The sequence below is a fragment of the Necator americanus genome, chromosome III (genome assembly GCF_031761385.1).
Source record: "Necator americanus strain Aroian chromosome III, whole genome shotgun sequence".
Classification (NCBI taxonomy): domain Eukaryota; kingdom Metazoa; phylum Nematoda; class Chromadorea; order Rhabditida; family Ancylostomatidae; genus Necator; species Necator americanus.
This window is the reverse complement of record NC_087373.1, coordinates 16,535,490-16,552,011: the sequence shown is the minus strand read 5'-3', so window position 1 is coordinate 16,552,011 and position 16,522 is coordinate 16,535,490. Positions and strand designations below refer to the sequence as shown.

General features: G+C 41.0%; 3 protein-coding genes across 4 annotated transcripts in view; 2 read left to right on the top strand and 1 right to left on the bottom strand.

Moving 5' to 3' along the window:
* Positions 1-274: 274 nt before the first annotated feature.
* Positions 275-953, top strand: RB195_009798 (uncharacterized protein; the record flags this gene model as incomplete). The annotated part of the gene is made up of 3 exons (XM_013444462.2): positions 275-431; positions 498-660; positions 743-953. The coding sequence occupies 3 exons, from the start codon at positions 275-277 to the stop codon at positions 951-953; spliced, it is 531 nt and encodes a 176-aa protein (XP_013299916.1).
* A 1,477-nt stretch (positions 954-2,430) lies between these two features.
* RB195_009796 (uncharacterized protein) overlaps positions 2,431-16,522 on the bottom strand; it is a gene marked incomplete at both ends in the record, with an annotated part of 30,581 nt that continues 16,489 nt past the window's right edge. For both annotated transcript variants that reach the window (XM_064190505.1, XM_064190506.1), the window contains 4 exons: positions 2,431-2,555; positions 3,889-3,982; positions 4,036-4,126; positions 8,236-8,393. In XM_064190505.1, coding sequence (XP_064048088.1) covers positions 2,431-2,555; positions 3,889-3,982; positions 4,036-4,126; positions 8,236-8,393 — 468 coding nt within the window. The remainder of the gene's footprint in view (positions 2,556-3,888; positions 3,983-4,035; positions 4,127-8,235; positions 8,394-16,522) is intronic.
* On the top strand, positions 9,847-12,570 carry RB195_009797 (uncharacterized protein; the record flags this gene model as incomplete). Its single annotated transcript, XM_064190507.1, has 4 exons — positions 9,847-9,907; positions 10,545-10,895; positions 12,225-12,326; positions 12,398-12,570. 4 exons carry the CDS (start codon positions 9,847-9,849, stop codon positions 12,568-12,570), a joined length of 687 nt encoding a protein of 228 aa, XP_064048090.1.

The following is a 16,522-nucleotide window of genomic DNA, read 5'->3' as shown; positions in this document are numbered from 1 at the left end:
CATGATTGCGATTAGGAACAGATAAGGTTAGAGAGCTGAGAGTTCCGTGTTTTCCGTATAAAGATACGGGTGTGGCTGAGAGCGGCTTGTTAAGGAATATAGCTCCACTAAACCCTCTTATAAGCTCATAGTTCTCCAGTGTTCGTGTAGATGTCTATTTCTTCTTGAATGTCGCGGATGCCATTTACTGATCAAGTCGCACATGAACCGTCGTTAAGAATTCAACTTTAAAACGTTTGGAGAAGGCAATGAAGACAACAAATTTGGTTACAGAATGGTTGCAAGAACTACGTCAATCTTCCTTGCTGTTGTCGGAATGTCTCTCGCATGCAGCACCACATGGCCGAACGGCACCGACACCCACACCAACTGGTACCAATGTAACAGCGGTCCCATCACATTCTACAATGCTACTCCTTTTGATGCAAGTGGTGAGCGAAATCTCTGTGCGCACAGGTGACAGGTTTCGTTTTCTAAGGAAAATCTCTTTTTTTCAGGTAATTACGAGTATCCGATCCATCTCAGCAAACCACTGATCATTAAAACCGACATCAACAATCCTAAGAACACCTACGGGTCGCCAGGACTGAAGCAAACGACGAACATCTGGAGCTGGAGTAGTAGCTGCACTTGGAGCTCTGTGCCGACTTTCGGGATGCTGTCAGTTTACTTTTCTCGAAACACCTTTTTTTCCTAATTTCCTCTCTGTTATTTTGATACCAAAAACTACTTTTTCTATTAGGAAGAACCTCGATGCCTGCACTAACGGCATCCCATGCCCGATTAAGACTGGTCGTCAGGAACTGGATATCCTCATGGACTTTTCCCCGTACAATGCAATCATTTCGCTATTGAAAGATGATGCACCTTACCAACTTCAAATGATTCTCCACGATGATGTGACGAAGGATGAAGCATGCATCATATTCCAAGCTAGGGCTCGGATTCAGTAAATGTACAGGAATTTAACAATTATAAGTCTATATACTACGATCATATGGGTGCTCATTATTGAAGGAAATCAATAAAAAAATATTAAACCATTTGAGTTACATGTTAAAAATGAAAAATAAAAACCTGAGAACTGATGGTTGGTCTAAGCCTTTCCCTCAAGAGAATGCGTGAACAGTTTTGGCGTAGAATGTAACTGCTCGAGCCAAAACTCAAGAAAAATGATTCTTTTAGTCTAAACACTCAAACTTGATTTTCAGCTAACTTTAAAAACTTGAAGCTTTGATCTTCAGGTAGGCGAAGACTGTTTTATGAGCTGTTACTAACACCTTAGAAATCTATGTATTATGCTTTTCTGAATGAACTCTCAATCCGGCAAATCTATGGAATGACGTCCCTAAAAATGCAAAACGCTCAATGTGTATTCGTTGGAGAACTCAAAAACGAGATTTGTATTATTTCATGCGCGGAGAAACTCAACAACTGCTCCATTGCAGCTAAAGCCACCTACAGTGCTTTGCGTCAACCTTTTTCCACATTTCTAGGTAGAGGCCCTAAAACCCCTCTCATTTCTATCCTCTTTCACCTTTTTTGTTCTTTTTTATTCTACTAAAGAGTATAAGGCCACTTATATTATGTGGTGGTTTTTTGCCAGATTTTTCTGCTCATAGATAAGTAAATATACAAATAAGGATAATTCCTCTATTGGCTAGTCAAAAAATGGTTTGTATGACCTATAGCCAGGAAGTGAGTAGAAGTTTAATAATGAGAAATCCAGAAGAGAAAAGAAATAGGTATTACACATGTAGTTTCTGGGTTTCGCACCGAAACTATCGCAGAAATGAGTTTAAGTCTATCGAAAATAAAGTTGATATGTACAAGAGTGGTTTGCGAGATTGTTTTGCCAGACAACCATAGAAACTCGGAATATTCTGCTGCAAGAAAAGCGGTCGGAAGAACCAGGTCTATCTTACATTTTCCCAGCCAACCTCACCCTTGTACTAACATTAACCGGATGGTTAACATATCCGGATTAGTGTTTATTGCTGTCATCGATGTGTGTGCGGAGTGCTTTATGATCTTTCTTAATCTCAAGAGAGTTCTTGGATAAAACTCGCAAAACCAGAAATATTTGAAAAAATGTATTGATGTGCACATCATGACTGTTGTTTCTATGCTTTGATGTATCATGCCTAATTTTTCTCATTTGAACTTAGATAAAGACTGTCGATAAGACATAAAGAATGAGGAATTTGAATCAATCATAAATCACAGTCATGTGAACTAATTTGACCGCCCAGCTAATAAAATTTCGCACTATCGTAGTGTGATATTTTCAAAACATGTGCGCAAATATTGGTGTTTTCTTTCTTCTCGTATATCTGCATACATACTCTTTGGGTGATTCACCGCTGACTCCTGCCATTGTGAATGACTAATGATTGCAGTTTTTAACACAAGTACAGAAGAAATTTATTATTAACCAGAAGTGCAGAAGTTGCAACTTTTCCGACAATTATTTATCATCCATCCTTTGTGATTTGGATGATTGCACAGTTCCTTCAGTGCCCACGCTCCGCAGTACACATTTCTATCATCGCAATCTGCAAGTATCACTTTTACAGTATATCCCAAATTGTTCGAAGTATCTTGAACAGCAGAATATGCAAAACCAGACAGAGAGAGACGTTATTTAAGCAGAAACAAAATGAAATATTGTAAAGTCATGTGACGTTAAAGTTGAGACTAACATGGTACGTATTCCATGTCTATAGTTCTACGTTTCTGGACAAGAGTCTATAACGTACAAATCCAAAGTCTCAGATCTCTTCCGATGATGTTTGTGAAGTATATTACACTCCAAATAGCATAGTAGCATTCTTCGTTAGTTTGGCTAGAGTTTTTGAGATGTCTGTCATGTTTTCAACGGGGTAAGTGAAAGTGAAAGGAATTTCATTTTTCTAGGAGAAGAAATATTGTAGCTGCGAATCACAAACTCCTAGACACACAGCATTCACCAAACTGTATTGCAGAAGGGAGTTGAAGATGTTACTGCACTTGTCTCAATCAGTAGAAAAGGTACGGCATTGAGATCTGATTGAGTTGTAGTTGGTCAAGTCAAAAATCGCGCAGGATTAACAGACCGTTTTAATGATCATCGAAAAAAAAATCGCCCGAAAAATAGAACAGTACCGTTAACAACAATTCACAAACCACAAAGTGTAGTTTCATTCTTCTAGCGACATCAAAATACGACGTATTTTGTAAATCTGTGCACAATGAATAAAATATAGGACAACAAAATCACCGAGCCGCATTTATTCCACGACTAAGCTGTCATGCTAATCTAGACTATTTTCAAAAAATGTTACATCAAACAAAAGCCAAAGTAACGCCAGTTCTCTCAAAAAGATAGGGCATGCAAGCCACAGATCACTTAGTTTGAGTGGTTCAAAATAGTATTATTAAACTGGAGACGAAAGCATTTTCCGTAGGTCAGCATTTTGTTACTGTGATATCCCCCTATTCTTAATTCACAAGATATTATAATAATCTGCCATCACCTTTAGGGTCAATTCGGTACTGTATCTTGAGCAAAATCCTCGAAACTATGGCCATTATTGTTACTGTTCATTAATAAGATCCTCTCTTCACGGCGTGGTGAAGAGTTGACATCAGTCCGGTAGCTTCTCTATAGGTTTCCATCTAGTACGAAATTTCCATACGATATTTTAAGGTAATGCTGTATCCATTACCTTAGATAATAATGTGCTGATAAAAGCGAAAGACATCATACAAGAGATCCTCCTTCTACCTATAATCCTTCTCCTACACATTTGGCCTGATTTTGTTTTATTCACAGGATTACTATATCAGTGTTATTTTAGTCGTGTTTATTTCTTTTAATCCTTTTAAATTAGCCGGATAATAACCTACTTGGTATACAGTACATCTTCTTCACAATTTCTACATCTGCAGGGCTCATTGCATCCCGTTGACCTAACAGACCAAGATTTTGGGATGGATTCACCTAAAATTGGGCATTCTTGTTTCTAACAAATAAAACGCACAAAAAACTTTCACTTTCGGGATCATTGTCGGCTTAGCGATATTTACAGCTCCCGTGTAAGCACTATAATGCATGATACTTCCATAGTCGTACTTTATTCCATATCTGAAGAAGCATTTGTATTCTTTCTAGAAAAACTACACCCTATTCAACAATTTCTCTGCTTACGTTGAACCAAACTCCTTTAAAAAAAGCGTTTTCCTTCATAACTCAGGATTTACTTATTTTGTTCAGAAGCAGCTTAATAGCCGCTCATTCTCCTGCTTCAGTATGGTTCAAAAAATTGAAGAAAATCACGCTAAACAAAAGGCGTTAAAATTTATAATGTAACGTGTGTAATCGGTTGATAAATCCTACCACTAACAAACAATGCTCATGATACGCTGCAATTTCAATGCTCCTTTTCTCCATGAGTCACCGATTACGAACCTACGCCTTATGGAGCATTTGTAGCAAAATCTGTTCGATAAACAACTAGAAGGTTTTAGTAGGATAAGAGCGAGGGTATGCGCTTCTCATTTACAAGGTAGGATTACTGGTAGATACGGAACGTACAAAAGAAGACGTGCTTTGTAAAAACATCAAAACATTAATGATATAATTAGTATAATATTTTATGTACTATATTATTATGTTCATGTATTGTATGTATTGATATTTGTCAACACTCTGGCGAGGCTCTTTACACGTTACCTGTCGAAATGCAAAGTTCCCAAACGGTGGAGAACCAGCAAGACCGTGTTGTTGTATAAAAAGGGAGATCCACATGACATCGGCAACTATCGTCCAATCTGCCTACTGTCCGTCATCTACAAGCTCTTTACGAAAATGATCCTTAATAGGATTGAAAAAGTTTTGGATGAAGGATACAGGATTCAGCACGATTGACCACATTCAATCTGTTCCGAAACTGATCGAGGTATCACGAGAGTACAAGAAGCTGCTCTCTCTCACTTTTATCGACTTGAAGAAGCCCTACGTCTCAGTTGAGATGGAAGCGCTTATTGGAAACCTTGGACAACCGACGCGTCTCTACCCAGTACATAACGGTTCGAGAGTTGTTACTTCACAACCGGAATTTCGCCCTTCTACAACGACGTGAAGAGAGGGATCCGATATGGTAACACAATTTCACCTAAAATATTCACGGCCACTCTCGAGAACGCAACGAGAAGGCTGGAGTAGGACAGCATGGGAGTGAACGTTGATGATCGGCAGCTACACCATCTCCGTTTTGCTGACGACATCGTTCTGATAACATCTAGCGTCAGCTAAACAGAATGAGATAAAATTCAGATAACAGATCAGATGAAATTCGACCAGACATGTGGATGAGTCTGAAAATCTTCAGCCGAATCTGAAAGGACGATGCTCATGCCGAACAGATGGATCTGGGAGACTCCTTTTACACTCATCGGAACGATCTGAATGCACCAGCTACGCTTATCTGGGTCGGGAAATGAACATGAAGAACGACCTGACTCCTGAGCTGGACAGGAGCTTGGGGAGCTTATAAGAGTATCGATGATGCATTGGAGAAGACCAGGAACACTAAGCACCGTGCTCACGTCTTTGAAACCACCGTACTTCCTGCTTTGACCTATGCTCCAGAAACCTGGACATTTCGTATGAAGGAAGAAAGTGCGGTGAGCGTCACTGAACGATTGAATCGAAAGAGTGATGCTAGGAATATACCTGCTTTATACACGTTAGATATAAGATTCGAAGTTCTCTCCAACGTCAATGACCGAAGATTAGAGACGCCGCCGCGTTTGCCAAGGAAAGTAAAGTAAGGTGGGCCTGACATATGATACTGCTTTGACGACAACCGTCAGCAACTGGGTTCCCCGTCATATTAAGCACACTAGAGAACTGACGACTTATTGGTCAGATTTCTGCACGAAGTCCTTTGAAAAATTTTGATGCTCTTCGTATCCCTCGCGGAAGCAAGAACCACTGGGTGACTTTGGGACGCGATCGGGACAAATGGAAGAACTACTGGCTCCCGCTTGACTAGTACGAAGAACACAGGAGTCAAGTTAATCAAATTAACCAAGCAAAAGCGTGTTTGGTGGTCAGAAAGAGGTAACTCAGTAGCTTATATTAGGTTGGTGCAAAATTAATTTCGGTGTCGAGGTATGTGTAAATGAAAATTTTTTACCCTAAATTATTTCGTCTCAAGCAAAGAACACGTGCCGTTTTGTAGGTTTTTTTCTGCTTTCTCAAATAGATATATAACTGTCGCTCTAATTTTTTCAGCCGGCCTTTTTCAGGGCTCTGAAAAATGATGAACTGACGCGACTATCGAGTCATCATGCTTCACGACTTTAAATTGGGGCACTTCGCGGCAGAAGCATCTCGTAACCTTAGCACGCTTTTGAGTCAGACTGTACTTGTGAACGAACAATGGAGCTTCGGTCTAGCAATTTTGATCTCGAAATAAAAGTGGGTCGCGGTCGCAGGTCGCCACTTGATAATGAAGATCTGGAGAGAGCCGTGGAAACAAATCCGGAGACTAACACACGGACGTTAGCAGAAGACCTGGGCGTATATCATACTACAGTAGTTAGACATTTAGCGGAAATTGGCAAGGTGAAGAAGATGTCAAAGTGAGTTTCACGAGCCTCACGAGTTGACTGAAGAGCAGCGTGTGGCACGTTACGGCACGTGTTCTAACCTTTCGATTCGGTTAAAAAATGAGCAATTTTTTTCGTATTATAGCTGTAGATGAAAAGTGGGTTCTTTTACGATAATAAGAAACGTGGATTTGTGTGGGTAGATAAAAATTCCCCTCCAAACACTTTTCCTAAACCCGATCTTCACCCCACAAAAGTCATGCTTACAGTTTGGTGGTGCTGTAAGGGTTTAATCACTACAGCTTCATGCAACCGGGTCAGACAATTACAGCAGAGTCCTACTGCTGTGATTTAGAGCATATGTATAAAAAGTTGCAAAAATTATGGCTGGCAGTGGTGAATAGAGGAGGGCCGATTCTGCTGCAAGACAACGCAAGGCCACATCCCGCACAAATCACCCGGCAAAAATTAACCCATTTGGGTATAAAAGTACTGCCCCACCCAAGGTGCTCCCCAGACCTTTTCCCAACAGACTATCACCTTTTTCGAGCTCTTGATTCACATTTGCGTCAGCGACAGGTCACAAATTCAGACGATGTTGAAAGCGTTTTCCATAATTTTGTTAATTCCTGTAATCTCAGTTTTTATACTAAAGGTTTAAATTTGTTACCTATTCGTTGAAAAAAAAAATTAGATTCTGATGGTTATTTCAATTGATAAAGTTGTGTTTAAGCTGAGTTATAGCAATTTGAGGTATGTGCTCCATTTCCGAAATTAATTACGCACCAAACTAATAGTATTTATTTAAAAATACCCACCACGGGTATGCTAGGGACCATAAAAGCAGCACCTATAGGGATTTATGCATACATCATATAGAATTTAGATTCAAACACGACAACACTGACATTAGAGGGACCGACATCTTAAACAAGCAGCCCCCTGCTTTCCTCAAGACGAAGACAGACCTGTATTAGTGTCCCTCCTACTAGTTCCAGTGTACAACATTCTGATACCAATGCACGCGTTCAGTCAATGAAATCGTTGATGGAGCCGCTGAGCAGCTAGTGAAATCTAGTTCTAATTGAACAATTAGCAGAGGCTGAGATGAAAGAAACGCTGAAAAGAACGAGTAGTCCTTCATTTCAGCCTCTGCTCATTATTCAGCAAGTAGAAGAGTTTACTCTATGCTCAGCGGCTTGGTCAATAATTTTATCGACTGAATGCATGCATTGGTATCAGAACGATAGCAACCCTTCAGCTATAATTGGGACTAAGTTGATCGTTCTGTCACTAATCGCTTATAAGGGCTGGACCAGGCCACAACTGTTAAGAGGTGTGTCTTCCTTTGGAAAGTTGACCTCATGACTTTTTCGCCGCAGTGAAGGTAAACGGCGAAAAGTAGGAGACACGAGCAGGTGATGAGGGCGCTGACCCAGAGTTGCACCAGATCTTGAGAAATGTATGGAAGTCTATTCCAATGAACCTTGGTCAAAACTAAGTGAAATACAATAGATATAGAAATGACTAAATGATATAAGGTTTTTGCCTATAATGGCTGAGAACTAAGTAAGGTACCAGCTTTTTGGCGCAGAAGTTGTCGAAGAATTCGGATGGTTATCAAATATGATCACCTACGTTGTAAACATTTTAGAGTCGGCAACAGCAAAGTAGTCGAAATGTTGAGGATTGATATTGCTCCAGTCCACTTTGATATGTTGATCCCTATCCATTCGCAAGTGCTGGTGGTTCAGGCCAAGTGCATGAAGAGTTTCGTGTAGTGCAACTCCACGAGACTGAAAACAGCTTGGTAAACTTCACGTTCAGAAACTGAAACAGAATTCAACATTATTTTCACGGTTGCCAAAACCAACCATCGCCCCAGATTTTTCTCTGCAAACTTCCTTTGTAATTAACTGCTCATTAACTTTCATCTTGGCTTGATACTTTTATGAATTTGGATTTTACTAATATTACTTTTATTGACAACGGAAAGTAGTGTCGTTTTTCCGTCAAACTGAAACAAGTCAAAGCTGGACGAAGTGGACGTTACAAACCACTTCATAAAAGCAGCATATCAAATCTGACTTGGTGGTGGAATCCGCGAGAAAAGCTAGAGGTGGGTTTGTAGATTCCAGGATACTGTGTGGCTCCGCTTACCTCTTCTTAATCGTCGAAGAAAAAGGCGTGGAAGACGTCGTTTTTTCCTACGATTTCAACTGCACCGCACCACCATTGTTCACGCGCCGCATTTAAAATGCGGACTTTAGAAAATCAGTGATGTCTTCTCATCAGGCTATTAGCGTGAAAACAAAAAAAAAAAAAGTTGGTCAGAAGAGAACCAAAACGAAAAAAAAAAGAGGTCTTATAAATTATCTTATAAGAAAAAAAAATTTCCTCCTCTTTTTTTTTTTTTAATAAAAAGAAATCAGGATCTTTTTTTAAAAAAAAAAAAAAAAAACCAACATCTTTTTTTCTTTTTTTTCTTTCTTCCTTTCCAAAATCAAATTATGTTTTGGCTGCCTCTTATGCATACAAAATAAAATTACATTTACAATCATTCTTTCAAAATTTAAAGGCAGTTCTTGCGAAAGAAGCTTCTTCCTCACTTGTCGACACATAAGCATCCACGTTCTCCAATGCAATCATCACACTACTCACTAGGATACGAGTTGTAAAGCCTTGTTCGCCTCTTTGTACACTTTCCCGCCCATAGCTTTCTGGTCATTCTCACAACCACAAGGGTTGGGACAGAGGATCAAGGGGGCAGCCCCGAGTTTCCTGAGGTGGGAATCGGGACAGGGGGATGGGACTCTGGGAGCGAGCCTGGAGGATTCGGAGGTGTTAGGACTGTGGTGGCTAGCCTAGCGCGAGCCCCTCCGGATCCTGGCAGTCGGCTCCGAGTACTGCCTACCGATGCTGCCGCTCGTCCTTGGAGCGGACCCGAGGCACGACGGTGGCGCATCGGCCTAACCGACCCCGTTTCCGCGCGCTGGGCGATCCCGTAAGCGCACTCGCTGCCCTGCGCTGCCCATGAAGTGCCGGGTGCCCGACGTGTAACGAGAGGGGTTATTGCATTCATGTAGAGGACCGAATCAGGGTTACCCTTGGGATTTCTGGCAGCAATCCTGGAAATATAATCTCCATAGTGGTAGTTACCCTTGCACCATATGTCCGCACGCGCCCAAACCGATGATCTAAGTGTGCCCCTCGCATTCGCGAACCTGCACCCTCATCCCTTCGTCTGTTATGTCTGGTTCCTTGTTGTTGAGCAACAGCAACTCTGGATCCTTACGCGCCCGTGAACAGGGTTCATTTCCCTGTCCCAGATTCCCCACCTCCACGCTCTCACGTCGTAACCACACCACTGTTGTACCACTTTGTTCGTGTACCACATACCTTTCGTGACAATAGCGTAGTATATGCAATATTTTCAGGTGTTATCACTTTACGATAAGGTGATCATATCAACTCTTCATGTCAACCGATTGTAAGCAGTATCAAGCGCGTGATGGGATTTTGCCATCTGGGAGTCGCAAACGGGGGCGGTTGCAAAGGAGTGCGGGTCGTAACGGAGTGTGCGGCGGGAATTAGTGAATGAAGATAACTTGACAACTAGGACAAAATATTACGTCGTATTAGATTATCACATACATTATAAAATATTACAACAAAAAATACAAAGTGATCACATAAATTACAAAATATTATATTAGGTTGGCAACTAGGTTCTCGCCGTTTTTTTTTATTTTAATAGTCCTCATGTCATTAAATATTTGTTGCACAATGTTTTATGTCATTCGAAGGAGGATGTTTTCTTCTACCGGAATCTATGTTTTACTTTTTGCTCAAGCTAATTTATATTAAATTTCAGATCATTAAAATGGAATGTCAAGTTGAGAAAAATGAGCATTTTCGAAACCTCCTACTTTTTGCTTTTAATTAAGGTTCTAACGCCACAAAAGCTGCTCGCGACATTTGTGCTCTGTATGGAGATGGTGCTATAGCTGAGAGAACCGCTCGCGATTGGTATGCCACGTTCAAAAATGGAGTATTTGACCTCAAAGACGCACCTCGTTCAGGCCGTCCAGTTGAGTTGGATGAAGAACGATTAAACCAACTTTTACACGAAAATTCGGGTCAAACGACAAGGGAACTGGCAGAGAAAACGGAACGCTCTCACACTGTTGTAGAGAAACACCTTCACTCGTTGGGAAAGGTTCAGAAGTATGTAGCATGGGTTCCGCATGCTTTAGGTATCGACAACAAAATTGAATGTGCCACAATCTCTAATGGTGGTTTGCTTGCTCGTCACCGCGCAACTTATGGACACAAGCAACAATTTCTTTATGGAATCAGTTCTGGCAAGCAGCTACTGTGGCGTTAGAACTTTAATTAAAATCATCCATATTTTTGGACAAGGGGACTAAGGATTTGTCCAGGTCGTCTGAGGAATCGAAAAATTTAAAATTTTCGACTTTCTCTCGGATTTTTCTCATCATTTTTTAAGAGGACGGTCCGAAAGGAAGAATTTTCACACAAAGAGGTTTCCTTTTTTTAAACGCTAGCCCATTTTTCTAGAGTAGGAAAACTTGCCAAAATCCCAAATTTTGCTGAAACGACAAAAAGTGTGTGACCTTGAATAAAGTCAATAAATCGGAATAACTTGGCGCGAAGCGAATAATCTTCTAGTGTATTGTAGTTGAAGATTTTTTCTATGCAACAGGTGCCGCAACAGATGATTTCCACAGATACGCCGTTTTTCCAAATTTCTTATGGGAAGCGGATGGGAAAATGCCATCTCTGTCCCATCTAAATTCCAGAAAGACTAGGAGGTGACAAAAAAAGAGCGACATGACCCTTTTGTACGGCAAACCTTCTTCTCGGAAAAACTGTCTGAAGTTTTTCTTTTGGTCATCTTATTACGAAGTTATTCGCGATCTTCCAGATTTAACAGTGTGCAAACAATCTAAGCCTTTCTTGTCATTAAACTCTGTTAAATCCACTTTTAAACTGATGAGTTTTTTTTTAAGAAGAAATTTCTAGTAGTTTCTGTCTGTTTTGCAAAAGTTTGACTCAGAGATGTGTCGAACCTGCGTCCTCCTATTATCACATTGTCGAAACAAAGTGTTGATTTTTTTCGTCGTTCTTCTGTAATTCGGCCTATGCACCTGACTCTTCTCTTCAATTCGTCGTATTAAGTCCTTCAATCACTATTCAAAGATATTTCATAGATTTTAGAATAAAAATAGAATAGTACAAGAATGAAAATATTTCAACACCAATATTTCAATATTTCAGCAAGTTTTTTTTTCGAAACACATGAAATTCCCAATATATTGAGATGACAGCAGCCGAGAACTGTCACAGGAACGTTGGAGGAGGAGGAGAAGGGGTGGGGTGAGGTCGTAATCCAGAGGGTGGTGTCCCATCACCACGCTTAACCCTGATTGCAAAGAACGTCTGACTGAAGCGATCAATAATCTGATGCATCCGGTCATTTCGGCAAACTCCAACTATCCCTCTATTTCCGTTCGGACGTCCACCCGGCAGAGCAGCTAGCAGCACTCCAAGGTCAAATCGAGGACATGGGGAACGCCAAGATCTCCATAGAAATCGCATTACAGACATTCCAGCAGCGCCATGGACACATCATAAGCTTTATCGAGTACCAACCAAACGCCACGAAGCTTATGGATGTCTTCGACATCTATTGCGCGACTATAAAGGTGACGAAATGGAACCGAAAGCTACCGCTGGTTGCGCCAAATCTTTGGCCTTGATGATGTTATGATGTTAGCAAGGAGACCAAATTTGCGGATACGGTCCGCACCACCACCACCACATCCACCAACTCTACCACCGCCATGGATGAGCCGATGGATGTCCGCACCACCACCACCACATCCACCAACTCTACCACCGCCATGGATGAGCCGATGGATGTCACATCCAACAAAAACCCCACCATAAGTCAATCGCAGTCATTGCATATATCCGGAGACTCATCAGCACCATATACCGTTGCAGCTACCATCAATGTGCAACTCCGCAAGGGAGGGCTGCCTACCCTTCATGGGGATTTTGCCACTTATCACGACTTCTGGGCAAATTGAAGAGCGCGGTCCACGACATACCATCTCTATCCACCGGTACCAAAATTTATCCGTGTTAGCTACAGCATTGAAGGCAGCGCGGCGCTTGTTGTACAAGGGTACGACATAACAAATCCCTACTGACTACCTCTGACGACCTTGCCATCGAAATCCTTCTCAGACGGTACGACCGTTCGCAGTTCACGGGTAGTTTCTTTTTGCAGAAATTAAAGAACTTGCCTGCGTCGTCTGGTTTTGCTTTATCGCAGAGGAATACATTGTGCCATCAACATCGCAATCAGTTAAGAAGCTCATCCACAGCAAATTAGTTTGCTCGTTTTGATGTGTTCATTTAAAAACTTAAGAAGCTTGACGATAGCCACTGTCCTCCACTTAACTACAATCAACCATATTCCACATTATCCGTAAACTTCACGTTCAGAAACTGAAACAGAATTCAACATTATTTTCACGGTTGCCAGAACCAACCATCGCCCCAGATTTTTCTCTGCAAACTTCCTTTGTAATTAACTGCTCATTAACTTTCATCTTGGCTTGATACTTTTATGAATTTGGATTTTACTAATATTACTTTTATTGACAACGGGAAGTAGTGTCGTTTTTCCGTCAAACTGAAACAAGTCAAAGCTGGGCGAAGTGAACGTTACAAACCACTTCATAAAAACAGCATATCAAGAGTTTCGGGTATCAAATCTGACTTGGTGGTGGAATCCGCGAGAAAAGCTAGAGGTGGGTTTGTAGATGACTTCTAGTCATCCATTCAATGTCGCTCTTAGAAATCCTTAGAAATACCTTTTTTCTTACGTTTTTTTGTGTTTGTCTTCTCAAAACATGTGAACTTGAATTGTGCATCAGTCTGAAAGTTACATACTGAATGGCTATCCATATTATTCTTCTTATGTACAAACATGTTTCTTGCGGCATATGATGATTCGAGGATGAACCATCTAAAACAAATTGAATGGAACAGAAGTCGGACATTAACAGTCAAATATACGGCTCAAGAATCTCTGAAAAAAAAATCATTTTTAAGTGACCGTCAGATAAGTTCTGAAAACCTTGCGAAAGCTGATAAAGGATAAAAGATAAAGTTCCTGACGTTAATCAACCCACTTTCACTTCAATTTAGAATCATTTGAGGTTCACGAACGTGTAACTGGCTTATACAATGACTTACGGGGGCTAGCCGATGTGTCAAGTCACTCTTTTTATCCTCCCAAACAAGTGTGGTACCAATTTGTCGACCCCGGAAAGATGAAAGGCTTGGTGAGCACTAAGGCGTATTCGAACCTCCGATCGATCTCGCAAGAATCTCTAACCGCTACACTACACGCCCTGCGATAGCTGATAAGAAATGAATTAGTATTACGATCTCAACTTGTAGTCCTAGTTAAGCCGTTCCATTTGTGAAAATTCATGAAAACTAATCATGGGAATTTAGACTCATGAAGTCAAGCAACAAGAAAGAAGGCCCTCAAAGATTCTTGGAGTTTTTTCTTTTTCTTTTCCTGGCAGAAATGCTCCGGGAAACTCCTCAGCGTACAATCTCCTCAGTATCGTATTCAAAAAAGCAATTAGTTCAGTTTTTTCCGAGTAATGGTGCCTTTTTCAACGTTTTCTGTGAGCACATAGATAACCAGGATTCTGTTGGTGATGCTGCTATGTTCATACACTCTTACTAGAGGGAACATCAGAAAAAATCTTTAGCAGAGAATAATGTTGCGTAGATTCGAAGAGGACACACGAGTGCCGCAGCTGAGGAAATTTCACAAGTAGCTCTTCTTTCTACTTTGATAGATCTTTGGAATCTTCTAACTTCTCGACGACTTCATAAAGAATGCTCGCAACCACGGACTCTCTTTATGTGTGATGAAGCCCGAGATACAGCAGAGGTCGTAGCAACCCACCCTGGCGCGACACAACCGCACGCGCAGCCGTTTAAGTTAGATGGAGCCATATTGCCACTTATCCACAGCAGCTTACTTCAGCTAGTCGCGGATAAGTTAGTATTAGCGCCTATCCTAGTTAGTATCGCCTCCATTTTCAATTCTACTCGCAACTCGCATTCAGAAAGCTGTCAAACATGCTCTACTACCACTTTTACAATTCCCGACATCGGCTGCAGAAATCGAAGGCCACTTCTCCACATTAGCGATACGTCACTACATATCGTCGTCTCACCGCAAGTAAAACTCCAGTTGCCATCTCCATACCCAGATCAGCCACAGTCCGCATCGCAAATGGTCATGAGCGGCAAAGGTCGATCAATCAACTACACCCATCAGAGGCTTTTGCCAAGGAAGACCCACGCCCAAAAAAGAGCCGCCAACAACTGCAAAATACTCGGATCCAACCACCACGAGCAGTCAAACGGGTACGATTTGCATTTGATACGAAACGGAGAGTATTTAATTGCTTTCAATATTTAGTGTTTTATACTTCCTGATTATTTTTGAATAATTATTTTGTCTTATCACTTAATTCCACATTTTAACACATAATTCCGCATTTTAGCACTCATTTCCGCATTTACCACTTATTTCCACGCTTACCACTTAATTGTTAACTTAGTTTCCACTTAATTGCATCATTTTCCACTTTCGCTCCTTACTGCATCCTACCACATCGTTCCGCCTTCATCCGGCTCCCATTCCGCACGCGCATACCCTTCTCGCTGACTGCACGGCCATCTCTTACTTAGCTTTAAGTTTTTGCGCTCTAATCCGTTCGCTCCATCTAGCACTATCAGTGCCGTAGTTGGAGTAAAAATGTCCGCATTGGCTGCGAAGCCACATGCGCACCCTTCTTCGCCATACTTTTTCATGTTGTATCCGTTTTTGTCGTGTGATCCACGTTATAACCGTTTGTGTTAGCACCCTTGTTACCCTCTTTGTAGATATCTTATTTCACTCCTTGGTCTCACTTTTTCATACTCCCTTTCATTTCACTCATTTCACTCATGTGCATCATATTTTCATCTCTTTCTTTCACCTTAAGTAGCTATTCCTTATATCATAGTGTTAGTTTGCATCTGTTTTCTTTATTAAATTTCTTGATAGCCTTCTCTGTATTTTTGACGCTACTCTTCTTGGAAGTTTTCACTTATTTCGTAATAACCATATTTTATTTCGCAACACCTTGCTCTACCCAGCATATTCTCCCTTGCTTTTGCTTAACATCTTTCTTATTGCTTCCTCACTTAAAAACTACTTGTTTTAATCTTATTTGTAAGTTTTCGTATATTTCGTATATTTTTCGTATATTATACTTGTAGTGCTTCTCGCTTGTTAACATACTGCATGTTATGTCATGCCATGCACTTCCCGATGTGTGACCTGCCACTTAGACATGTCAACTCAGGTTAACTACATGGTACTCGAACACGCATAAGTGCTATCCATTTTATCTTTTCATGCTTGTCCATCTTATTCGCTCACATTTACCCATCCTCATTTCATCGCAATCCTAGTACGACCCATTCATACCACTTTAGCATTCATTGTAAGGTTCTATCAGGTCTGACCAACCTAGTGATTTGCTTATTCGCTGCTTAATAATTAACTGCTGATGGATCGACGTCAGTAAATCCTGTATTAAACCAATTGCTGGCAGATCTGCGCAACGACGAGGACACGTGAGTTTCTTCTCTAGTTCTAATTTTTCTTCTGTACAGTCTCGAATATCTTCTAAACCATCTCAAGAAGGATGTGATACGTCTTCCGCACTTAAAGATGTAGATCCGCAGCCGCAGCTTAGCTTCGCTAACATGACGCTCGTCTTCTCTTGTCGTTTGTAGAATCAGATCCATA